The sequence below is a fragment of the Panulirus ornatus genome, chromosome 1, assembly GCF_036320965.1.
Source record: "Panulirus ornatus isolate Po-2019 chromosome 1, ASM3632096v1, whole genome shotgun sequence".
Taxonomy (NCBI): Eukaryota; Metazoa; Arthropoda; class Malacostraca; order Decapoda; family Palinuridae; genus Panulirus; species Panulirus ornatus.
Genome location: NC_092224.1, coordinates 36,220,268 through 36,248,079, shown reverse-complemented (window position 1 = coordinate 36,248,079; position 27,812 = coordinate 36,220,268). Strand labels below are relative to the sequence as shown.

Genomic DNA, 27,812 nt, shown 5'->3' with positions numbered 1-27,812 from the left:
TTCAACATATACATACATATACATACACAGATATATACTTATATTCACATATGTACATATACATGCTGCCTTCATCCATTTCTGTCGCCACCCCGTCACTCATGAAATAGCATCCCCCTCCCCCTCCGCGCGCGTGCGAGGTAGCGCTAAGAAAAGACAAAAAACGTTCTTTCACACCCAGTCTCTAGATGTCATGTGTAATGCACCGAAATCGCAGCTCCCTTTCCACATCCAGGCCCCACAGAACTTTCCATGGTTTACCTAAGACGCTTCACATGCCTTGGTTCAATCCACTGACAGCACGTCGACCCCGGTATACCACATCATTCCAATTCATTCTATTCTTAGCACGCCTCTCACCCTCCTGCATGTATTATATATATATATATATATATATATATATATATATATATATATATATATATATATATATATATATATATATATGAATTATTTATTTGTTTACCCATTTCCGCGTGACCAGGTTAGTGAGCCTCAGAGGAAAAAATGTCATTTTCCCCTTTCCTCTGTTCCTTTTTTTTTAATGTAATACAGGAGACAAGGATTTCCAGCCACATGCTGAGGTTGAAAAAACTAATAGATGTCATAATATCAAACAACGAGGATCTGAACACCGCTTTATTGACAGCTGCAATCCAGTAATGACCACCATCCATTGCAGAAGGAAGTAGTACACAACATAGATCAATAATTCGGAAGTTAACCGTTGGTTTTGAGCAGGTCCGTTCCTGTGGAGGATGCGAGCAGCGACGCCAGTAGGCGCGCGTCCAGCAACTAGGCATCCATAGCCAGACAAACGACAACATGTTGTCAAGGCGAGCAAGACCCCGGACGAAGGGTAGCGAGCGGGTCAGTAACAACACTTGGGTAAGCGTCTCACGCAAGCGAACTCCAAGAGAAAGATGAGGGCAGAGATCGTCAGCCCCGCCTGCAGGAGCAGCAACGTCCCGGCGATGTCGAGGAAGTTGAGGGCTCGAACTGGCCTCTTCGTAGCGGCGCCGACGCAGCGGCTAGCGGCCGGCCAGAACTCCTTCTTCCAGGCGTCCATCAGCCCCGTTTGGATGAAGTAGAGGATCCTGGAAACACAGAGGAGGTGCCATATTAGTGAAGTATCGTGTGCTGTTCGTGATCGACTCCCAGTATATAAGTTCATGAATATATGGCTGATTATGGGCCATCCAACACCACTAGTACCGTAATGATGGTTGAGTGAGGGGCGGGAGGATAGTGCTGAGACACTGAGGGCCCCCGACTACCACTTACTCCATACTGAAGGCGGAGTGAGGGGCCCCCGACTACCACTTACTCCATACTGAAGATGGAGTGAGGGGCCCCCGACTACCACTTACTCCATACTGAAGATGGAGTGAGGGGCCCCCGACTACCACTTACTCCATACTGAAGATGGAGTGAGGGGCCCCCGACTACCACTTACTCCATACTGAAGATGGAGTGAGGGGTCTCCGACTACCACTTACTCCATACTGAAGGCGGAGTGAGGGGCTCTCAGTAACCACTTACTCCATACTGAAGGCCTCTCTGTAGGGCGAGCCGCGCTGTAGGATCATCCCGAACCTGGTGGAGAAGAAGTGGTCACGGACGAGGCTCATGCGGCAGGACCCGTGGACTGCCAGGTCGTCGGCGATGGCGTACTCAAGCAGGGAGGCGTCCTGCAGGGCGGGCACTCGCCGTCACTCATGTTCTTACCTTGATACACCTAGATGATACTTGCACTTGTCTGGAATGTTGTCTATCTATCTCTCTATCTATCTATATACAAAGAACAAAACACACGCATACATATACACCTTTTATGCATACACCGATCGCTTCACCCGTCTAAGCGCGGTAGCGTCAGGAACTGACGTACAAAGGCCTCAGTTGCTCACATCCGTTCTCAAGTTGTCGTGCATAAAGCACGGAAAACAGACCCTTCCATCCACAGCCAAGCCCTACAGACTACTCCAAAAGTTACTTCTGCCTTGGTTGCTCCCCGTATACCACATTGACCTAATTCATTCTATCCCATGCACGACTCTGACCATCCAAAATATTCAGATCCCAGTATCCCAAAGCTTCTCTCACTCTTTCCTTCCATCTCCTTCTTGGTCCCCGCTCCCCCATTTTCCTGGGAACCCTCCACGTTTGACACATACATCTCTTGGTCAAGCTTTCTTTGCTCATCCTTTCCTTATATCCATTCCACTCCAGCTCACCCTGGTTAGTGTTCTCAATCTTACTACGCTTACTATTACACCTCTCTCATAAACTGTCATTACTTGCCTTCTTCCATTCTTTTGTATTCTGGGCCCAAGACTCACATCCATATAACACTGTCGGGACTACTATAACCTTCAAACATACCCACCGTTGATCTAACAGACCTCTCCTTCCACGTGCTCTTCAGTGCAGTCAAAACCATATCCCTTCTCTCTCCCTTCAGCTGTCTTACTTGCATCCACTGCTTAGTCCACTCCCTGATACCTAACGCACTTCACTTCTTGCAGGTTCTCCCCGACCAGACATATTCTCAAACCATCCTGTCATCTAATTGCTGTTCCACATTACCTCACTTTTATTCACATTTACTCTCAACTTTCTCCTTTGACACACATCCAAAACTCCGTCGTCAAGCTTCTAGAATTCCTCATTTGAGGTCTGCCACCAGAGCCGTGTCATCTACAAACAGCAACTGATTCCCCCAACCCCGGAATGCCTTAGACCCGATCCTCGCTCTAAGACCCTTGTCTTTACCTCCCTCATGAATCCGTCCATAAACAGCTCAAACAAACACGTCAACATCAAACATCTTCGACTCACACTCACTTTCATTGACAGCCACTCACTCTTCTCCCTTCCTACTCTCGCAACTGCCATTCTCTCTTGGTAAAAACTACTCGCTCCATTTAAACGCTTACCGATTTCGCGCCACATATTCTTAGTACCTTCCGCAAGCCCTCATTGTCAGCCCTATCATACGCTTTCTCCAGATTTATAAGGGAAACATACAATTCACTCTTTTCCTCCGAATATTTCTCACACAAAGTCTTCATGGCAAACACTTTGTCCACCCATCTTCTACCACTCCTGAAGCCACATTGCTCCTTCCTCCTCAATCTAATGCTCTGTACATGCCCTCAGTCATAGTCATAGTGGTTCCAACAATGTTATATGGTTGCGAGGCGTGGGCTATAGATAGGGTTGTGCGGAGGAGGGTGGATGTGCTGGAAATGAGATGTTTGAGGACAATATGTGGTGTGAGGTGCTTTGATCGAGTAAGTAAAGAAAGGGTATGAGAGATGTGTGATAATAAAAAGAGTGTGGTTAAGAGAGCAGAAGAGGGTTTATTGAAATGGTTTGGTCACATGGAGAGAATGAGTGAGGAAAGAGTGACAAAGAAGATATATGTGTCAGAGGTGGAGAGAACGAGAAGTGGGAGACCAAATTGGAGGTGGAAGGATAGAGTGAAAAGATTTTGAGCGATCGAGGCCTGAACATTCAGGAGGGTGAAAGACGTGCAAGGAATAGAGTGAATTGGAACGATGTGGTATACCGGAGTCGACGTGCTGTTAATGGATTGAACCAGGGCATGTGGAGCGTCTGGGGTAAACAATGGAAAGTTTTGTGGGGCCTGGATGTGGAAAGGGAGCTGTGGTTTCGGTGCATTATACATGACAGATAGAGATTGAGTGTGAACGAATGTGGCCTTTGTTGTCTTTTCCTAGTGCTACCTCGCGCGCGTGCGGGAAGGGGGTTGTCATTTCATATGTGGCGGGGTGGCGACGGAAATGAATAAAGGCAGCAACTGTGAATTGTGTACATATGTATATATGCATATGTCTGTGTATGTATATGTATGTATACGTTGAAATGTATAGGCATGTATATGTGCGTGTGGACGTGTATGTATATGCGTGTGTATGTGGGTGGGTTGGGACATTCTTTCGTTTGTTTCCTTGCGCTACCTCGCTGACGCGGGAGACGGCGAGAAAGTAAAAAATATGTATATATATATATATATATATATATATATATATATATATATATATATATATATATAACAAATATTCCTATGACAGTAATGTTAATTGGTTATATAGGCGATTCAATGTTTGTTTAGTCTAGGGAAGGTGAGGTATCTGAGGGCATGAACAAAGTATTAGATTGAGGAAGAGCAATGTGGCTTCAGGATGAGACTTCAGGAGTGGTAGAAGATGATGGCATCCCACCCTTCTACACCAAGGAGCATATGTAGGTGTGGTGGGGGAACCTCTATGTAGGCGTATTCCTTGTCGCGGACCGCATCAACTCCTTCGTTAAAGCTGTAGACCAGAAGACCTTCCCTCCTGCGATGCAACTGGGCCACCTTGCCAAACAAGCTGTTGGGTTCCGAGTACTGCAAGGGCAGAGAGTATGCCTGGTTAGCGCAGGAAGCAATATATATATATATATATATATATATATATATATATATATATATATATATATATATATATATATATATATATATATATATATATATATATATATATATATATACAATTTTATCTAACATGTAATTTTTCTATACATGTGGCACGACATGTTTCGGGGAGACAATCCACCTCATCAGGTGCCAATACTTAAAAAAGTTAAATCCCGACATCACACTTGGCTCCCGCCGTACACTAATCTTTCTAGGCCAAGCACTGTCTGATGTCTGGTCGTAACCCTTGTAAAGGAGAGTGATTATGGTGGGTCAGGTGGCGGGTGTTGACCTGGGTAGCTCATACTCAATGATGTTACGCCTGGTATAATCAGCAGAGGGGTATGAAATAACGGGATTTTCAAGATCTTATGGGGTGATCATTTTCATGACAATGTTTAGCGATCGCGTTTTTGTGGTCATCCCTCCGTACCGAACATTTATGTAGACCAGACCGGTAAGACTGTAACGGAGATAGATAGATAGATAGATAGATAGATAGAGAGAGAGAGAGAGAGAGAGAGAGAGAGAGAGAGAGAGAGAGAGAGAGAGAGAGAGAGAGAGAGAGAGAGAGAGAGAGAGAGAGAGAATGGGTTTGTGTACTCGTGAGCTGACTGAGAGCATATGCAATGTGCCGAGATGAACTCTGTGTGTGTGTGTGTGTGTGTACAATATGCTAGCACCATATGTATATCAAGACGTGCACACATAGTAAGATCATTCGACCTCACATACACATTCAACTCCGGGCTGTACAGCTGTGGAGACGAATAAAGGAGGCCACTTTTACACTTAATCCTATAAGAACGAGCGAGGAGCACCTTGAAGAGTTCCTCCATGGCGCTGTTGGCCTGGTAGGTCCAAATGATGCTCTCCTCCTCCACCATCTGCAGGAGGGAAGTGACGGCTGGCGCCGTGAGGCGGACTGTGATAGATGCGATCAGTTTGCTGGAGTAGGAGGTGATGGCGATGACGCAGAAGAGCCACCACCACCCGGCCAGCACCCGCATTGCCGCAGTCTTCGGCTGCCACGCACCTGGCCGAAGATAAACAAAGATGGATCCCATACCGGAGACTCAGATTCTGTGATATCTAGACTTAACGTTAAGAGGAAAGATTATGGGTTTTTCTTTTACCGTCAAAAGCCTCTTCAGGCGTGAAAGTCACAAGCAAATCCTTCTCTATATATTTCACACACACACACACACACACACACACACACACACACACGTTCTTTAAAGCAATTACCCGATCCACACATCCTCCACCAATTTTGAAACCTCGAGGACTGGTAAAACCAACAATCCACCTGGACTTATCGTTAGTCTAGTTGGTTCTGTTTCACATACGTTACCCTAATGGCTAGCCACAATCTCTAGTTCTCACATCAGAAACAAGGTCGACTTAGTTGATGAGTTTTATGCTGTTGATTGGGGCTGTGATTTCAAATTGGTTAGTTCTGATGTCACTTCTCTGCTTACTAATGTTCTTGTGGATGATTTATTGAATTTTTTTACCTGATGTTTTACCCAATGTTGTTCTACCAGTATGACACAATTTTCTCAGACTGTGCATAAAGGGTAGTAAATTTGAATTCAATGGTGAGTATTAACCACAGAAATTTGATATAGAAAGGACGGTAAATTTGAGCGTAAGGGCAAACATTACTCAGAAATATGGTATGTCCACGGCAATTTGCCTTTCTCCCTTACTCAGTACTTTATACACCTTAACAATATTCTACGTGAAGCAGCGAGATGGTTTAGGTGCGTGGATGATGTTTTGTGTCTTTAGACGGGTGACAAAGATTCAAATAATTTTCTTTCTTTACTTAATAATCTTTTCCCCTCTAAAAATATTCACTGTTCAAATAGACGAAGATTGTTCTTTGCCTTTCCTAGATCGTGAGATCCACAGCGTCGCCAGAAAGTTTAGTTCTAATGTTATAATGTTATGTTATAATCATACATAATTTTTCATATGTTACATCATTAGGAAACCTACAAATAATCATATATAATATTTCATATGTACATTATTATCCTGCACACAGTGAAAGGACTAAAGTCTGTTTTTTGTTTTCTTTTTTTCCCCACCGATGTTCAAAAGAGCTGCACACATATGTGACCTTGAATTCCTGGATAAAGAAATTGACACACTTTGCAGTTTTGGCCATAAATCAAAGTACCTTGAGTGGCTTATAGAAAAATCACTAGGAACTGCTAAGAAGACTTTTTTTTTGTTGGATTGTATCTAAAACAGGAAAGTCCACAGAAAACCTACGTAGTACTTTTACCTTATGATCGTCTGTCAAAAATTAGTCAAATACTGGAAACAAAATATGATATATTGAAAAACGATTACAATGTTAAATGTATACTGAATCGTCTCATCTAACACTGCAGAGAAATTGATATGAATCAACATGTTGGTTTATGTGAATATGATAACTCTGCAAGTGAAAAATGAAATGTAAACATGTTTCCCAGAACACAGGTTAACCTGAGTTTGTAGCTTGAGAGAGATGAGGTCTTCGAGGGTGACCTGTGACCTAATCCCTTCACTTGTTTCTTAATTCATTCACCTGCCAACCCCGCCCAGTGGCGGCTGGTGAATTATATTCTGGTTCTCATTATCTGTACTCAGTCCTGACGATGTTATTATACGAAAGCGCTTGGCACTTCGTATCTTCCGTCTCCTTGTGGCTTTATCTACGCACACACACACACACACACACTCATATATATATATATATATATATATATATATATATATATATATATATATATATATATATATATAAAGTGTTGCTACGACTGAGGCATCATGTTAGAGGATGAAGGAAGTAAGTCTGGCCACCACCCGAGCCCCTGGAGTACCTACACTGGCTGATTAGTGATCCGAAGGTGTCGAGGAGGACCTTGACCATGGAGAGCGAGGAGTCGGTGGTGTTGGGCAGGGCGGCGGTGGCCCGGGCTAGGAAGTAGAGCAACACCCCCACCACTACCCACGACGTGAGCAGCCCCACCCACACCTGAGGGGCAGAAACGTTGAAATTAATCATTTCTTTTAGAAACGTTTAGGATACGTTTCAGCAACGTTTAGGACACGTTTCAGCAACGTTTAGGATACGTTTCAGCAACGTTTAGGACACGTTTCAGCAACGTTTAGGATACGTTTCAGCAACGTTTAGGACACGTTTCAGCAACGTTCAGGATACGTTTCAGCAACGTTTAGAGAGTTTCAGTGGATATTTAAACGCCCCGGAAAACGAATCCCTTAGTTGACGCATCCCTCACAGAAATTGGTATTACTGTATCTAAATCACGAAAAACTGATACCTCAAAATATATTTTTCATTCGTTTGCTAAACAGATCTGGCTCATCTTTCCAAGAACCTCGCCCCGGAGGGCCAGTTGTGTGAGAGAAAAGTGTAGGAGGTTTTGAGTACCGTGGAAAGCCCAGGTCAATAACTTATCTAAATGCAATGAACATATAACATACGTACTATATGTATAAAGGAGGATATGTTATACAAAGCCTATACATACGTCCGTGTACAGAAGGATATGTTATACACGGCATATACATGCGTCCATATACTGGGGAATATGTTATACACAGAGTATGAGATCGTGTCTGCAAGCAGTACCTTAAGCACGATGGTACGGCCTTGGAGCACGACGATAAGGCCCTTGAGCACGACGGTACGGCCTTGGAGCACGGCGATAAGGCCATTGAGCACGACGGTACGACCCTTGAGGATAATTGGTTTTGGAAGGCCAATCCATCATACTTGAGGGTCGTACAGTCGTACTCAAGGACTTAACTTCGTCCACAAGGGTCGTGCCTTCGTGGTCAAAGAGCCATAAACCTCTCATACAGTCCGGGGAGGCGAGGGCAAAGGGCGTGGTCCCATAGTCTTGGCTGGGTGTCGGCCAATGGGTCAGTCTGGTCCCCTGGTTGGGTGTCGGACCATGGGTCAGTCTGATCCCTTGGCTGGATGTCGGCCCATGGGTCAGTCTGGTCGCCTGGCTGGGTGTCGGACCATGGGTCAGTCTAGTCCCCTGGCTGGATGTCGGCCCATGGGTCAGTCTGGTCCCCTGGCTGGGTGTCGGACCATGGGTTAGCCTGGTCCCTTGGCTGGGTGGCGGCCCATGGGTCAGCCTGGCTCCCTGGCTGGGTGGAGGCCCATGAGTAAGACTGGCTCCTAGCCAAGTGGTAACCCATGGGCACCTCTCTACCACTAACCTCGCCGCTGAAGGGTATCATAAAGGCGGCCAGATCGATGTTCTCCTGCGAGGCCGGGATCATGATGTCCCACGGCTCGAAGTCGAAGGGCACCGTGAAGTCAATGGCCTTCTCCCGCTCTTCGGTGATGGAGGTCGGGCCCAGGGCCATCTCCACCTCCTGAAGGAGCAGATACACAAAGAGGAATACAAAGGAATTCAAAGAGCAACAGAAGATGGGGGTCCTTTCTTTGTGTCGCTGTACAGGCTTCAAAATGTCTACAAGCAAGCAACTGGGCAGTGTTTTAGACCATTTTTGATAACCTGGAATTATGGAAAGTGTTTGAGCACAAAAATACTCACCACCACACGAGTGACGGCCTGATGACACTGAGAATATCTCCAAGTCGTGCTCCAGTCGCCTACACTAATCCACTGGTGATATATAGCCATTTTCAAACACATTTTAAGCTTTCTATAGCCATTTTTTCCTAATACCCAAATATATGTTACGTGACTATTTCTAACTTTACTGAGAGACAGGCTTGATGTTTCATAATGTTCGTTACCAGTACTGGAATGTGGATCTATTAAGGTGTTGGCCTTACTGGACAAGACCTGCTTCCCACTGTGTATGAAGACTCGCAACTGTACCGACAGCTGATAGGCTACCCGGGACGCTTCAAGACGCGAGTTTGTAGAAGGTAAAGTAAGTCTGTTAAATCGACAAAGAGCTTCGAGACTAACCGAGACCCTCCAATAGACAAGTCTGTTAAAAACACTCGTGTCTTAGAGAGATCAGAGTATGTTATTCGAGTGGTACATGGCAGCTTTTGATCTGAAGACCAAAGAGAATTTCAGCGGAAGGTCGGAGTCTGATAATGACGAGACAGAAGACATATTAAAACCATTTCTACTTCTCTTGTCCCTCAGGAAGCCCTCCAGAGAGAGAGAGAGAGAGAGAGAGAGAGAGAGAGAGAGAGAGAGAGAGAGAGAGAGAGAGAGAGAGAGAGAGAGAGAGAGAGAGAGAGAGAGAGAGAGAGACAACTAATCCCTAGAACATGCCCGTTTAGTACAGTCAGAGGCAACCAGACTAAAAAAAAAAAAAAAAGATGAGAAAAAGGACTGGAAGATAAAAACGAACATAAACAAGTCTGATCTATAGCGACGCTGGGAAGGATAAAACCCAGCGATGGAAGGTACCACCACGACAACGCACGTGAAGTGCTGCAGAATCTAGGGTCACACATTAACATCAAGGAGTTTTTGATCGTATCAACAAAGAGTTCCGTGCAGCTCTGACCAGTCTATACAGATTCTGTCACCTCGAATGAGGCCACGTAAGTACTTTTAATCCAACAGGACTGCTAACATACGCAACGATTGGCCAGTTAGAGTGGTTGAAAGCAGTACGATAGATATCTTTAAGAAAAGGCTTGACAGTGGCGTATCTAGGGTATGGCAGGTGCCTTGGGCGCCACTTGAAGGGGGCGCCACTCAGGGTTTTTTTTTTTTTGACATATGTTACCCGATTTACACTTTGTAACGGTTCGGTTTTGAGAGATAAAAAAGAAACTCGCCTACCTTTCAACTATAGCAACATTTTGCTACTATCAGTTGCATTACCGCTTCTACTGTAATAAGTCTTTAAGAGTTTATACAAATCTAAGTTTGGCCTAACTCTTCAACAGTTTATAATTATACTGTATATAATTTCATATACATCCACTGTACGTAGATTTTTAATCAAGCCAGGGGCGCAATTTCAGTGTTTGCCATTGGCGCTATTTCCCCGAGATACGCCCGTGAGACGTGATAAATCCTTCGCCTCAGATTCACGACTTTCATTACATGCCCCTCAATAGTAGTAGTCTGTTGCTGTTTGAAATCTTGTGTATTCCCTTGTATTTGTATTCCCAGAGAACAAAAAACTGCACCTAGTCAAGGCCACTATAATAATCACTGTCCTAACCTACTCACTCACCTATACCACAATCTTCTCTTCCATTTCAAACAATCCCTTCCCCTGTTCCACTTTTCCTCTAACCATTCCATCCCAAAATATAGGAGGCAGGTATACTTACATTTCTGTAGACCTCGCCCACCATGCCGTTCCAGGAGCCGTCAGCGAGTATGGAGCCCCACTGGCCGTCATCCGGCAGCTTCATGGTGTACCTGCCGGACACACACACAAGGACCATGTATGCAGTGTTGGCGTGTATGGCCGTAGCACACATCTCGAACACCTGAAGGTGGTGTCCCTTATTGTGACTGCTGGTTATATTGACGTTGACGGCCTTAATGGCCAATGAAGTCGATAGGCTTTTGAATGTCATTACTAATTACCCATTGACTTGATATCATACTCGAGAAACTGAATATCATTTAATACATACTAGATCATGAAACACAGGGTATCTTAAGGAAGTAGTATGAAGTCGTGAACATTAAGGGAAGTGGCGGGTAATAGGGTCTTGAGGTGGCTTGATATCTTAGCACGGAACACTTTTTCGATAATGATGATATGGTTTAAAATTACGCGTCGTTCTTTTGGTCTGGCAAATTTGCAAGTTTTTTACTCACACAATAACAATATTGTTTCTAAAATTAAGAGCAGTGGTGTTTCTAAAACAATCTTACTTGTAATAACTAAGCAACCTTATGTATTTGCAAAGTAAGCAAACTTACGTGTTTCTAAGGTAAGTAACCTTACGTGTTTCTGAAGTAAGCAACCTTACGTGTTTCTAAAGTAGCAGACTGTGTGTGCAGCAGGCAGGTAGTGCAGCTGATAGTATGTGCAGCAGACAGTGTGCAGCAGATAGGTTATGTAGCAGACAGGTTGGTTCTCACGTGAAGTTATAGATGTGGGCGAGGCTTCGAAGCAGCTGGATGAGGATGCCGTCGGAGCCCAGGACCGTTCGGCCCTCCAGCTGCAGGAAGACGTAGGGGGTCCGCTGCCAGAGGGAGGAACAAGACCGTCAACTGTCAGCCGACTCCCACCACAGACGTGAGGCGTCTCAGATTTATTTATTCCAGTTCAGGTCTGTGGCTCAGATTTATTCCAGTTCAGGTCTGTATCTCAGATTTATTTCAGTTCAGGTCTGTGACTAAGACTTATTTCAGTTCAGGTGTGTCTGGCAGATATATTTCAGTTAAGGTCTGTGTCTCAGATAATTCTAGTCAAGGTCTGTGTATCAGGCGATTCCAGTTAAGATATGTGTCTCAGATAATTCCAGTTAATATCTGCGTCTAAGATAATATGTTAAACCCATTTTCTATATTGTATGTAAACGTCCCTTGAAGAAGTGGTCATAAACAAAAGTCATGAGAGCACATGACTGGTCGTCTCGAATGGTGTACTGTACTCTCCTATATTCACCCTTAAAGTCCTCTCCGGGTGCACTACATTCCCTCACCTCTATGTCCTCTCCATGCGCACTGTACTTTCTTACCCTCACCCTTAATGTCCTTTCCTAGTGTACTGTACTCCCTCACCCTTTATGTCCTCTCCAAGTGCACTGTACTCCCTACCCTCACCTTCAATGGATAAACTTCTTACGTGTTTAAGAACGATGGATACGACATGTCCCTGGAGCAAAGCCTTGGTTCGGGTCCTGAGCATTTCTCTGTACGAGCTGCCCCCTCCCAGCACAAGGCCTGCAGAGGGAGACTCCTTCAAGCACTTCCTCATCTCCTCCAGGTAGCTGCATAAAGACACCAAGGACGTCATGTGAGAATGGAGCACACAAGTGTTTATACAAGATGGCTCAAAAGTCCGGATACAAAGCTGGAATTTGCGATCTACCTTTAGTTCAACAAATGTTCAAATTGCAAGTCCAGACCTTACACACACATACCCATGGGGAAGGGAGGGGGTCTATGTTACGCCAGTTCATGAGACGCAATTAGTCTTGCCGGACTCCGCCTGCCTGTGGTTACACCGCGAGTGAAAAGTCACCTTCGGCGAGGCTGTATCATCGTCTGTTGACGAAAGGGAGTACAGTCTCGTCGAAGAACTCACTCCAAAGGAGTCCCTCATTTCCCTGCTCCTGGAAGTAGCGCAGCCTTGAAGCTGCAGGAGCTCCTGGAAAAGGGATCCTGGGATAAAACCTTTCAAGAAACAGATTCCCGGGGCAACTGAATGAACTAAATGACATGAAATCTGAACATTTGTTAAACTAAAGGTAAATAACGAATCCTGTCTTAGAATCCGAACCTCTGACACACCCTGTACATTATATGAAACATTTGCTTCAGACTATCTTATTACGAGGCAAATAATGTAGTCAGAAGGGAAGGAGTGGCAGCTATAGCATGCATACTGACAACAGATTGACAAACTAGTTTGTCTTATACCTACAAACTAAGTGTTCCTTCCTGTTCTTTCTTAATTTCATGTTATGCCTTCTGGTTGTTCTATACCTGCATCTGTCGAAGAACTGTCCACTGTTCAAGTGATCGTTCTGTATTAAAAACTTAAGTTATTATCAGGTCATCTCTCTCATTTTTCTCTCTTCCAGTGAGGTCAGATCTAAAGCCTATAACCTATACCTGTAGCTCACTTCTCTTAGTGCTGTTACCGTCTTTGTTGCCCTCCTCTAGACCTCTCTATTAGCTCTTTGTGCCTCGGTAGGAGTAGCGACCAAATCTGAAAAGCATATTCTAGTTTTGGTCTTAAGTAGGATATGCTTGCTTGAAAGGAACAGCTTGCTTGAAAGCTATTCTGATATTTGTTAGCAGACAGTTTGTCCCCTAAAGTGTTTTGATGTGGGACTCTGGCGACAGGTTAGGGACGATGTCAACTCGAAAGTTCCTTTCACACAGATTTCTGAAGCTTATTTCCTGCTAGATAATCATAATCAGACTAGGAGTCTTCTATCATTTTGTCCCGTCCTCAGTACTTAAATTTGCCCAGGTTGATTCATCAGACCAATTTTGGGGGTCTGTTTAGGTCCCCTTAGTAAGTTGATATAATTCTCCTCGCTTTTCAACTTCCTTATGACCTTCGCATCATCAGCAAACATATTCAGGTAAGATTCTATACCTTTAGGCAGGTCATTTACATAGACCAAGACTAGTAATGGTCCCAGAATAGAACTCCATTTCATTCCAATAGGAATAGGCTCTTTCACTAAGATAATCTATCCAATGAAGGAATTTCAACCTTATTCCTGCCTGGTGATCCAGCTTTTAATTCAGCCTCCTAAGCAGCAGTGTCGAACGCTTTCTAGCACTCCAGATATAAACAATCTATCCAGCTTTCCCTTTTGTTCAAAAATGAGCTCACTCTTTCGTAGTAATCGAAGATTTGTTACATATGAACTCTTCTTCCTAAAATCATGCTGTCTCAGGTAATCTCTCTCAGTAGAATGTCGTCTATTTGCTTTAATATCTTTTTTCCGACATCTTACAGATCACACGCATCAATGACCCTTCCTCAGTTCACTGCCTGTTCCGTGTCTTCTTTCTTAAAGATAGATATGAAGTTCGCCCTTTTCCATTCCCTTGGCACTCTGCTCCTCTGCAGTGACATTTTTATCAGCATTTCAATTCAAGAGGCGTATTTAGCATGTCCACACATCTGCAGCACATTTGGTGATTTTTTCCAGAACCTTCGAGCCTTTTATGGCTCAAGACTTTTCTGTATTCAATCAATATATATCCTATTTATCTCAAAATCTTCCGTCCAGAGATTACTTTATCGTCCAAAATGGCATCGAGAAGTAGGGGGGACCACCGAGACTGTACGGGATGAGAGAGGCTTGGACGCGAGGCTGATGTTCATGGCTAAGGTTCTTGGCTTGGTCGCTGGTGAAGTGGTTGGCGGTGGTTCTTTATCTGATGGCTGCCAAGGGCGCTCTGGAGGGCGATGTAGTCACTGACAACGCTGACACCAACGGCAGGGACGTCGACGTATTTTCATCGAAAGAGATACGTCCACTGAAGTATATTTATAACGATGAGGAAACAAGAGCTCTATCCTCGTGCCCTATCTGTGTGTGTCTGTGCTTTTTTTTTTTTTTAGATGTCTTAAAAGGACAATAATTCACTCATTCACTTGACAACGCCCACATTTCTACCCCTCTCGCACTACGCACCTACAGAAGCAAGACACACCTACACCACCTACTTAATGGGGAAGGCGTGGGCCAAGCGTTGCCTGAGGAGGAGGGGGAGGAAGGTGGTGTTGGAGCGGACTGGTGGCGGTGGGAGCGGATCGCTACCACTGCTGCTTCGCTTCCCGCTGTCCTCCACGCCTGACAGGACTCTCTCTACCCACAGTCTCAGCACCATGGGCAGGCAGTCCTCCCTACGACTCTCCTGCTGAAAGCAATACGTATTGAAAATATATTACTAATGAAAATATACATTTATTTCCTATCTCCGTAATAATAGAATGAGTCTATGGTCGTCTATCACAAGAATGTGCAATAATGGAAGTTGTTACTTCTGGTGAAGATAGATATCTCGGTACAAGTGAAATTTCATGCATGAAATAGTTGAATAATTAAACAAATAAATAAATCGATGGTCAGTGTCTCTGTCATGATATATGGGCAACAAGAAACATGCAAACTTGTTCGCTAGACGTTAACGAGACTGTTAGCGCGACGATGTTTTTGTTCTGTGAAGGTACAGAGCCCCCGAGAGCTCAATGTGCCAGGCTCACAGGGCCGTGTAAAATGTGGCCCTGACCGTGTGTGTTGTGGTCCAAACCTCATGTGTTGTGGCCCTGACCGTCTCTGTTGTTGATTGTTTGACCGTGTGTGTTGTTGCCCGTGAGTTAGGCACTGACCGCAGATGATGAGACCCTGGCCGTGAGAGTATAGAGAGGGATGGCAGTAGGCTCTGGTGTCTGGTCATCACACACATCCAGCATGAGACTCAACACTGGGATGTCCACACCCGCCAGACCGTCATAACCTCCGCACCGCTCAGCTGCCACCACCACGCCCACCAACCCTGGCAAATAGACGAAAGTTGATAAAACTAAAATTCCCTAATTCGTACTAACAATTAATGAAACTATATTTACATTTATATATATACAGTCCTATGTATATAGTTATGTAAAGTACATTTTTGTCTTTATATGTGACTGCGCGTGTATGGATGTGGAAACCTATTTGGGTTATACGAGAAGGGAGTTTTGCGTTGGTGGTTCCCATCATGTAAACTCTCTTTTGTTTCTTACAATATTTAGAACTTGTTTTTACTGTGTACATTCACAGTTACCTCTCTTATCTTGTTTCATGTTTCAACAGCTCTACAATCATGGGAGGATTTCTTTACATTTCTTTAACCAAGCCCTCTCATCGACCTATCACTTCTAATACTGGAGACTTTCACAATAATCTCTTAATATCAACCTCCAATTTTGCCTTTCATGCATTTGAATACTCTGTATCTAGATAAATCTCTCACCAAATACATTTCCTCTTGTTTTTTCTATAACATTATATTGCATTTTCTATAGCTTCACTTAGGAAATTACTGTTGCCTTTGTGTTTATCCCCAAACTTGTTCCTCTGCACTAGTTACTACCCCATGTCTCTCTTCTTCAAACACAGTGATAACTACTGTTCACTGTTTCCTTCCGTTGTCTCGGTTTAATGGGTTAACTAACCTATCTCAGGGACTCCCAACAGAAGCCTACTGACTTTTTCCACCACATGCAGCCCATTTTCTGAAGCTGATAACTTACTCTAATCCTTTGATATATGGATTTTGTAATCATATTTTCAATGGTCTTTATTTTTGTATTTTTCACTCGCTGTATCTTCTTTTTTTTCTCTCTCACTGAGAGTAATTTTCCATCCGTTATTACCCCAGGTGTTTCATCCTTCAATCACTCCTCAAGCTCTTCTTCAGTCTGTAAACCATCAAAATCCCCTTCAAGGAAGCGATTTTTAAAAGCGGCGTATTCCAGCTCCTTGTTTGATCTGGAGAGATTAACATTATCTATTTCCCTCTCAGATCTAGATTCAAACCGTCAGAATTATATAATAAATATCTTCTACATCAAACTTCAGCACAAAATTTATTACAAACTTCATACAAAACTTCATTATTGTTCATTCAAAGAACCTCCAAAAATACTCACAGATAAGCTGTTGTATCTTAAGAGAAAAGTGAATTATTTCTATCACAGTCGACAGACGGCTCAGGTGCCTACTAGCAATAAGGTACTTTTACATTATTTGCTGTATTCCAGTAACTCACTGATTTTTTCCCTATAAACCTCTTGCTTCCCTTTAATTCTAATAAAGTTTCTCAATTTATTTGTTGAAAATTATCATATAATAGATGAGAAAAACATAAATAAATTATAGTATACATGGCATCTTTTGTCAGTCTGTTTGAATCCTTCCTTGGCCGCTCTGCCTCACGTCTAGTGCTATATTTACACCATAGTTGCCACAGTAAAATGTTCAGAAATATTACTTTCATGGATGCTTGTGGTATTTTTCCACTTCCCCTACTTACATCATAGACATGTCATCCCTCCACCTCTTCTTAAAAAGACAAGAGCTGGTCTTGAGTGCTCCTAACTCTCATTGTGTAAGTGTAAAGACTTCGAACAAACTTATTAAAAGTAAAGAAAGGAAATACTTGTAGGCTAGAGAAATTATACGGTGACTCATTTAGAGCCCTTATAAAAGTTTATGTCAAGAGTGTTGTTTACTGGCTTGTTCAAGTCATAGATCAAATACTAGGTTTCAGTTATTGAATATTGCCAATTAAGTGAGGCTTAGAAATAAATACTGATTGATAGCTGCTTATCCACATCAACATAATATTGACGATTTTTGCCATGGCAGTCAGTTCTCCTGCATGACCACAGGAGGGGAGGGGTGGCCGAGTGCGGTATTGCCTGACCTTGAGTAGGTTGGTGCTGGTGGGAGAGGGGCGGGCTGACGTAGAGCTGTCTGGTCTGGAAGTTAAGCGTCTTGCTGAGGGTCGCTAACGTTGCCCTCACCTGCTCCTGCACCACCGCTGTCGCCTCCTGCGTCGTCTTCTCAAGCGCAAGACCTGCAAAGATCAATTCGCTGATATATATATATATATATATATATATATATATATATATATATATATATATATATATATATATATATATATTTCCTTGGGGAAGGAGAAAGATACTTCCCACGTTTTCCCTGCATGTCGTAGAAGGCGACAGAGAGGGGCGGGAGCGGGTGGCTGGAAATACTTCCTGTATTACTATCCGAAAGAAGCAAAAGAGCAGGGAGCTAAGTGAGGAATTTTCCCTCCAAGGCCCTGTCATCTGTTCTTGACGCTACCTCGCTCACGCAGGAAATGGCGAGCACGCGTGTGCGTGTATATATTTCATTTAAAAAAAAAAAAAAAAAAAAATATATATATATATTTATATATTTATATATTTATATATATATATATATTTATATATTTATATATATTTATACTTCCCCCGGACAGAATGGAAAGATCAAAGCTATCGTCTTTTCAGTCACATCGTTTAACAAAAAAGTAAATGTGCAGGTTTTGGGGATGAGTACACCTATTGTCAGTTTGTATTACTCTTGTTCTTTTCCAGGTAAGGATTCCCAAAAACGAAAAAAAATATATATCAAAAATCACTTATCCTTCTCTAAGTAGCAAAAGAAAACGAAAAAGAATCTGTTATTCCAGAAAGAAATGCGAAAATCCTTTAAATCACTAAAAAAAAAAAAAAAAGGGATAAAAACTCCTCCAGTTTTCCTGTGTATTGTGTGACCAGCGTCCATGGACAGTGAGAGATGACTCTGCAACCTTCATGTCCGTCTCACCCAGATGTCAACGGCGAGGACGCTGCCCACAAGGTTATCTGGGTTGGCATCCGAGAACAGGCCATCTTCTAACATAGTAATGGGGCAGTAGCCCCTTTATTCTTCCCCCAGTACTCAAGAGCAGAGCCATTTGAAATAAAAATGTGAATTGTAATATTTCTTTTGAGCTTTCATTCATTGAGGTGGAAAGATGGAGTGAAAAGGATTTTGTGTGATCGGAGCCTGAACATGCAGGAGGGTGAAAGGAGGGCAAGGAATAGAGTGAATTGGAGCGATGTGGTATACAGGGGTTGACGTGCTGTCAGTGGATTGAATCAAGGCATGTGAAGCGTCCGGGGTAAACCATGGGAAGCTGTGTAGGTATGTATATTTGCGTGTGTGGACGTGTGTATGTACATGTGTATGGGGGGGGTTGGGCAATTTCTTTCGTCTGTTTCCTTGCGCTACCTCGCAAACGCGGGAGACAGCAACGAGGTATAAAAAAAAAAAAAAAAAAAAATATATATATATATATATATATATATATATATATATATATATATATGCGCACAAAGGGCGTCTTTCTAAATTTTGCCCAGTGGTGAAAATTCCTCAAAAGATGCCTTGTTCGGGGATGACTGCCGACGATACCCCATAAAGTGGAGGAGACGGCTTTCTTGCCCCTTACTCTTGAGTAGTAAGGTGCAGAACTGCTGAATATGAGTAACTCCTTTAATCGTCTGGTCACTCAAGGACGCGATATAGAGAACAGCCCTTACGTTTTACATAGAAGTCGCTGTCTTCTGCTTCGCTTTGTCAACATTGACACGAGCACTCTGCGGGGAGGTTTTTCTCTAGTTATCTTTTGTGATCGTCACTTCCATCCTCTTCATCATGTCCAGGGACAGGCTTGAACACTCTGGCTGCTAATACCGTTGGACTTGGATACTCTTGGAAGCCGTGATGGAGTTGCAGATCATTTATTAAAACAAAAGGCAATTGAATCCATTGTTCAGCGAAAAAAAACTGCAGATGAAGAGCAAGTCCAGTCCAACAGAAAGCATTCTCAGAGTCTGCTGGGGATGTGGGTGAAGGTAATGAGTCGTAACGCACTGAGAGATGACTTCGGTATTGGAGATATATCTGAAGTCTTCCTTCCAACCAGAGTAGCATTTCCACTGCTGGAGGGAAGCGCAACTGATGGAACTGAGGTGAATGGCTAAAACGAAAGAGAACCATTCGCCGAGTCTCATGGCGTCGTCGAGCGCTTGACCTTGAAGCTTGTGTAACTGTTCGATAACTACACCTTCATGCACTGAGTCTACGCGTGAGGGTTCAAGACTTTACCGTAGGAGGCAGGCGGTGTCATGATGGGGCAGTATCCAGCAGATGTTTGTCCAAACCTCGTAACTTCGAGTTGTCAACACCACTTTCTGATACTAAACTTTTTTTTTTTTTTTTTTATACTTTGTCGCTGTCTCCCGCGTTTGCGAGGTAGCGCAAGGAAACAGACGAAAGAAATGGCCCAACCCCCCCCATACACATGTACATACACACGTCCACACACGCAAATATACATACCTACACAGCTTTCCTTGGTTTACCCCGGACGCTTCACATGCCTTGATTCAATCCACTGACAGCACGTCAACCCCTGTATACCACATCGCTCCAATTCCCTCTATTCCTTGCCCTCCTTTCACCCTCCTGCATGTTCAGGCCCCGATCACACAAAATCCTTTTCACTCCATCTTTCCACCTCCAATTTGGTCTCCCTCTTCTCCTCGTTCCCTCCACCTCCGACACATATATCCTCTTGGTCAATCTTTCCTCACTCATTCTCTCCATGTGCCCAAACCATTTCAAAACACCCTCTTCTGCTCTCTCAACCACGCTCTTTTTATTTCCACACATCTCTCTTACCCTTACGTTACTTACTCGATCAAACCACCTCACACAACACATTGTCCTCAAACATCTCATTTCCAGCACATCCATCCTCCTGCGCACAACTCTATCCATAGCCCACGCCTCGCAACCATACAACATTGTTGGAACTACTATTCCTTCAAACATACCCATTTTTGCTTTCCGGGATAATGTTCTCGACTCCCACACATTTTTCAAGGCTCCCAAAATTTTCGCCCCCTCCCCCACCCTATGATCCACTTCCGCTTCCATGGTTCCATCCGCTGACAGATCCACTCCCAAATATCTAAAACACTTCACTTCCTCCAGTTTTTCTCCATTCAAACTCACCTCCCAATTGACTTGACCCTCAACCCTACTGTACCTAATAACCTTGCTCTTATTCACATTTACTCTTAACTTTCTTCTTCCACACACTTTACCAAACTCCGTCACCAGCTTCTGCAGTTTCTCACATGAATCCGCCACCAGCGCTGTATCATCAGCGAACAACAACTGACTCACTTCCCAAGCTCTCTCATCCCCAACAGACTTCATACTTGCCCCTCTTTCCAAGACTCTTGCATTTACCTCCCTAACAACCCCATCCATAAACAAATTAAACAACCATGGAGACATCACACACCCCTGCCGCAAACCTACATTCACTGAGAACCAATCACTTTCCTCTCTTCCTACACGTACACATGCCTTACATCCTCGATAAAAACTTTTCACTGCTTCTAACAACTTGCCTCCCATACTAAACTATTTGAACAATTGTAGCTTAGCAGAGTAATAATATATCCAAGGGCGTATGTCGCGAATTACTTTGTTAAGAAGGACCTCTCGTATAGAGTTTAATGTGGCAGAAGGCCGGAGACAAGGCTACACTCTTCAGGTGAATGGAGTCTTATACAGATCTCTTGAGATACTCATGAGTGGTAAGCCTCCTTGATGTTGCTAATGTAATTCTCTCATTCCAACATTCAACTACACTTAAGGTCAGCGATAACAAAACAATTATCTCAACAATGACGTATGGCGGAGTCGTTAATCTACCTTTTTCAAATATCATTAATCATCATTCAATTCTTAAGTGAGACACTTGACTGATTTTTAGTATAAACACAGACATTTACAACTTATCCTATGAATCAGAGAGTACCATAAAGGAAGGATACCATGCGCATGTTTTATGGTTATTATTACACGTTTTGTCCTCTGTACCAGCAATTTCCAGGAGGTAGGGAACTCGTTTATCAACGGGGAGGCGGTCGTCAGCCGGCCACGGCCGATTTGTTCCCACATACATCTAACGTAACTTTTTTCTTGCATGCCATAATTGATGCTCCTCCTTCCGCCACACGCTTACTTGTACACACATGAACAAACAAGAAGATGTATAAACTCGAGGATGTAAAGCGTACTCGTACACATGTGCATAAAGGCACACATTCTACCATAAGCATGTGCGATACTCACTCAACTCACGTGGCCACCCTCTCACACACATATCCGTCCTCATTTACACATTCATTCATCCACAGACATATAGATTCACGTACAAAAAAGTAAACAGACACGCCTTCGTGAATTTAGATATAAATATGTGTCAAAGCACATGTTACACACATCTTTATGCATGAATATGTACATATGCAAACACACACAATCATAAGTATGTCGTTAATACAACTTTGAATGTTTAGAAGTATTGGCTAGTGCAGAGGTATTCGGTAGTAATATCAAACAATCTTGTCGAGCTAATGCCCGTCAAGAAATATAATCCAAAATATGCTCAACGTCAAAGGCGAAAACTAACAGAAGATGGATGTTCTTTGAACCTGCGCCTGTTTGGTCTTCGTGAATAAACGACCCATAGGCTAATCAGGGCACTTCACATTCAGTGAATATGATCACCGTTAACCAAATGTCTTACGTTCATCGTAACGACTGGCTGGCTGGCTGGCTGCTTAGTCATTTAGGACGTCAGCGTCAACCACATACACGAAAAAATAAAAACAAAAAAAGGAATCTTCGACACTTATTTCAGGTGCTGAGAATAACTGTCAGACTACACCAAGTGCATTCTTGCTTGTGGTGCTTATCATGTCTCAAGCACAGATACCGCGAGGTTAGCGCTCTGCTACGAAGGGACAGATACATTCCTACAGAAAGCCCCGAGCCTTGTAGTAAAGGGAACGTTGCTGGAGCAACTCTGATGTGAAACGTTCGAGACTAAGACGAATAAAATCACCAGGAAAGTGGCACGTTCCATGTTATCATGAGACATTTTCCATCGATTACAGATCTTGAAACAAGAGGAAATCCAACATTTCGGAGAAAATACGAATTCTTTTAGACTAGAGATGTGAAATCAACAAAATCATAAGATCCACCTGCCATCATATCCTGCAAGAACCATATATATATATATATATATATATATATATATATATATATATATATATATATATATATATATATATATTTTTTTTTTTTTTTTTTTTTTTTTTTCATACTTTGTCGCTGTCTCCCGCGTTTGCGAGGTAGCGCAAGGAAACAGACGAAAGAAATGGCCCAACCCCCCCCATACACATGTACATACACACGTCCACACACGCAAATATACATACCTACACAGCTTTCCATGGTTTACCCCAGACGCTTCACATGCCTTGATTCAATCCACTGACAGCACGTCAACCCCTGTATACCACATCGCTCCAATTCACTCTATTCCTTGCCCTCCTTTCACCCTCCTGCATGTTCAGGCCCCGATCACACAAAATCCTTTTCACTCCATCTTTCCACCTCCAATTTGGTCTCCCTCTTCTCCTCGTTCCCTCCACCTCCGACACATATATCCTCTTGGTCAATCTTTCCTCACTCATTCTCTCCATGTGCCCAAACCATTTCAAAACACCCTCTTCTGCTCTCTCAACCACGCTCTTTTTATTTCCACACATCTCTCTTACCCTTACGTTACTTACTCGATCAAACCACCCCACACCACACATTGTCCTCAAACATCTCATTTCCAGCACATCCATCCTCCTGCGCACAACTCTATCCATAGCCCACGCCTCGCAACCATACAACATTGTTGGAACTACTATTCCTTCAAACATACCCATTTTTGCTTTCCGGGATAATGTTCTCGACTTCCACACATTTTTCAAGGCTCCCAAAATTTTCGCCCCCTCCCCCACCCTATGATCCACTTCCGCTTCCATGGTTCCATCCGCTGACAGATCCACTCCCAGATATCTAAAACACTTCACTTCCTCCAGCCTCTCACCATTCAAACTCACCTCCCAATTGACTTGACCCTCAACCCTACTGTACCTAATAACCTTGCTCTTATTGACATTTACTCTTAACTTTCTACTTCCACACACTTTACCAAACTCCGTCACCAGCTTCTGCAGTTTCTCACATGAATCCGCCACCAGCGCTGTATCATCAGCGAACAACAACTGACTCACTTCCCAAGCTCTCTCATCCCCAACAGACTTCATACTTGCCCCTCTTTCCAAAACTCTTGCATTTACCTCCCTAACAACCCCATCCATAAACAAATTAAACAACCATGGAGACATCACACACCCCTGCCGCAAACCTACATTCACTGAGAACCAATCACTTTCCTCTCTTCCCACACGTACACATGCCTTACATCCTCGATAAAAACTTTTCACTGCTTCTAACAACTTGCCTCCCACACCATATATTCTTAATACCTTCCACAGAGCATCTCTATCAACTCTATCATATGCCTTCTCCAGATCCATAAATGCTACATACAAATCCATTTGCTTTTCTAAGTATTTCTCACATACATTCTTCAAAGCAAACACCTGATCCACACATCCTCTACCACTTCTGAAACCACACTGCTCTTCCCCAATCTGATGCTCTGTACATGCCTTCACCCTCTCAATCAATACCCTCCCATATAATTTACCAGGAATACTCAACAAACTTATACCTCTGTAATTTGAGCACTCACTCTTATCCCCTTTGCCTTTGTACAATGGCACTATGCAAGCATTCCGCCAATCCTCAGGCACCTCACCATGAGTCATACATACATTAAATAACCTTACCAACCAGTCAACAATACAGTCACCCCCTTTTTTAATAAATTCCACTGCAATACCATCCAAACCTGCTGCCTTGCCGGCTTTCATCTTCCGCAAAGCTTTTACTACCTCTTCTCTGTTTACCAAATCATTTTCCCTAACCCTCTCACTTTGCACACCACCTCGACCCAAACACCCTATATCTGCCACTCTGTCATCAGACACATTCAACAAACCTTCAAAATACTCATTCCATCTCCTTATTATATTATATTATTATATTATACTTTGTCGCTGTCTCCCGCGTTAGCGAGGCAGAGCAAGGTAACAGACAAACGAATGGCCCAACCCACCCACATACGCATGTATATACATACACGTCCACACAAGCACATATTCATACCTATACATTTCAACGCATACATATATATGCATACACAGACATATACACATATACACATGTACATAATTCATACTTGCTGCCTTTATTCATCCCCGTCGCCACCCCGCCACACATGAAATGGCAACCCCCCCCCCGCGCATGCGCGCGAGGTAGCGCTAGGAAAAGATAACAAAGGCCACATTCGTTCACACTCAGTCTCTAGCTGTCATGTATAATGCACCGAAACCACAGCTCCCTTTCCACATCCAGGCCCCACAAAACTTTCCATGGCTTACCCCAGACGCTTCACATGACCTGGTTCAATCCATTGACAGCACGTCGACCCCGGTATACCACATCGTTCCAATTCCCTCTATTCCTTGCACGCCTTTCACCCTCCTGCATGTTCAGGCTCCGATCGCTTAAAATCTTTTTCACTCCATCCTTCCACCTCCAATCTGGTCTCCCACTTCTCGATCCCTCCACCTCTGACACATATACCCTCTTAGTCAATCTTTCCTCACTTAATCTCTCCATGTGACCAAACCATTATAATACACCCTCTTCTGCTCTCTCAACCACACTCTTTTTATTACCACACATCTCTCATACCCTTTCATTACTTACTCGATCAAACCACCTCACACCACATATTGTCCTCAAACATCTCATTTCCAACACATCCACCCTCCTCCGCACGACCCTATCTATAGCCCACACCTCGCAACGATATAACATTGTTGGAACCACTATTCCTTCAAACATACCCTATTTTGCTTTACAAGATAATGTTCTCGTCTTCCACACATTCTTCAAGGCTCCCAGAACATTCGCCCCCTCCCCCACCCTGTGACTCGGCTCCATCCGCTGCCAAATCCACTCCCAGATATCTAAAACACTTCACTTCCTCCACTTTTTATCCATTCAAACTTACCTCCCATTGGACTTGTCCCTCAACCCTACTGTACCTAATAACCTTGCTCTTATTCACATTTACTCTCAGCTCTCTTCTTTCACACACTTTACCAAACTCAGTCACCAGCTTCTGCAGTTTCTCACCCGAATCAGTCACCAGCGTTGTATCATCAGTGAACAAAACTGACTCACTTCCCAAGCCCTCTCATCCACGACAGACTGCATATTTGCCCCTCATTCCAAAACTCTTGCATCCACCTCCTTAATAACCCCATCCATAAACAAACTAAACAACCATGGAGACATCACACAACCCTGCCGCAAACCGACATTCACTGGGAACCAATCACTTTCCTCTCTTCCTACTCGTACACTTGCCTTACATCCTCGATAAAAAACTTTTCACTGCTTCTAACAACTTGCCTCCCAAGTGGGGGAGGAATGGGATGTATTCAGGGAAGCAGTGATGGCTTGCGCAAAATGTTGTTTGTGGCATGAGAAGCGTGGGAGGTGGGCAGATTAGTAAGGGTAGTGAGTGGTGGGATGAAGAAGTAAGATTATTAGTGAAAGAGAAGAGAGAGGCATTTGGACGATTTTTGTAGGGAAATAGTGCAAATGACAAGGAGATGTATAAAAGAATGAGGCAGGAGGTCAAGAGAAAGGTGCAAGAGGTGAAAAAGAGGGCAAATTAGAGTTGGGGTGAGAGCATCATTAAATTCTAGGGAGAATAAAAAGATGTTTTGGAAGGAAGTAAATAAAGTGCGTAAGACAAGAGAACAAATGGGAACATCAGTGAAGGGGGTTAATGGGGAGGTAATAACAAGTAGTGGTGATGTGAGAAGCAGATGGAGTGAGTATTTTGAAGGTTTGTTGAATGTGTTAGATGATAGAGTGGCAGATATAGGGTGTTTTGGTCGAGGTGATATACGAAGTGAGAGGGTCAGGGAGAATGGTTTGGTAAACAGATAAGAGGTAGTGAAAGCTTTGCGGAAGATGAAAGCCGGCAAGGCGGCGGGTTTGGATGGTATTGCAGTGGAATTTATCAAAAAAGGGGGTGACTATGTTGTTGACTGGTTGGTGAGGATATTCAGTATGTATGGCTCATGGTGAAGTGCCTGAGGATTGGCGGAATGCATGCAGTGCCATTGTACAATGGGGAAAGGGGATAAAGGTGACTGTTCAAATTACAGAGGTGTAAGTTTGTTGAGTATTCCTGGGAAATTATATGAGAGGGTACTGACTGAGAGGGTGAAGGCATGTACAGAGCATCAGATTGGGGAAGAGCAGTGTGGTTTTAGAAGCGGTAGAGGATGTGTGGATCAGGTGTTTGCTTTGAAGAATGTATGTGAGAAATACTTAGAAAAGCAAATGGAGTTGTATATAGCATTTATGGATCTGGAGAAGGCATATGATAGAGTCGATAGAGATGCTCTGTGGAAGGTATTACGAGTATTTACATGACAAGAGACTGGACATAGCATAACTGTGCAACACACGTGCTGCATGCATGTAATTATCACATCATGCAATTACACCATGCTACCTCGAAGCAAAGCCTTGCTGACCATATCCAACTTGATTCAGTTTTCTTTTCCTCGTATCTCTCAAAAACACTCCATTGTAGCGGTTGACACTAGGTGGCTACAGTTTATATTTTTCAATATCTCCATTTTATGCCAGCAGCCGTAGAAACTGCTGTTGTCTGCATGACTTACCGACTGTTGGTGTGGTGGCCGCACCTCGAGGAACACCTGCCGCAGCGGCCAGCACCAGCAACGGTACGGACAGCATGACGGTACCCGCAACGCAGACACGTAGTCTCATGACTACCTGAAACACAGAAGTGGTAGAGGATGTGTGGATCAGGTGTTTGCTTTGAAGAATGTATGTGAGAAATACTTAGAAAAGAAAATGGATTTGTATGTAGCATTTATGGATCTGGAGAAGGCATATGATAGAGTTGATAGAGATACTCTGTGGAAGGTATTAAGAATATATGGTGTGGGAGGCAAG

General features: G+C 43.5%; 1 protein-coding gene across 1 annotated transcript; it reads right to left on the bottom strand.

Moving 5' to 3' along the window:
- Positions 1-625: 625 nt before the first annotated feature.
- LOC139748609 (glutamate receptor U1-like) lies at positions 626-27,620 on the bottom strand. The gene is made up of 13 exons (XM_071661749.1): positions 27,515-27,620; positions 17,596-17,748; positions 15,512-15,678; positions 14,846-15,036; positions 12,275-12,419; positions 11,566-11,669; positions 10,800-10,890; positions 8,738-8,896; positions 7,370-7,520; positions 5,308-5,522; positions 4,292-4,417; positions 1,543-1,691; positions 626-1,097 (listed from the first exon to the last, which is right to left on the bottom strand). The coding sequence occupies exons 1-13, from the start codon at positions 27,588-27,590 to the stop codon at positions 872-874; spliced, it is 1,953 nt and encodes a 650-aa protein (XP_071517850.1). The 5' UTR covers positions 27,591-27,620; the 3' UTR covers positions 626-871.
- Between the last annotated feature and the right edge of the window lie 192 nt (positions 27,621-27,812).

What these genes read in the sequence shown, in the direction of transcription:
- LOC139748609 (XM_071661749.1), bottom strand. Translation starts at nt 27,590, where the DNA reads ATGCTGTCCGTACCGTTGCTGGTGCTGGCCGCTGCGGCAGGTGTTCCT. An exon ending in TATCCATCGTTCTTAAACAC is followed by an intron (nt 11,670 to 12,274) that starts GTAAGAAGTTTA and finishes TCCCTCTGGCAG; the next exon opens with CGGACCCCCTACGTCTTCCT. An exon ending in AGGAATACGCCTACATAGAG is followed by an intron (nt 1,692 to 4,291) that starts GTTCCCCCACCA and finishes CCCGCCCTGCAG; the next exon opens with GACGCCTCCCTGCTTGAGTA.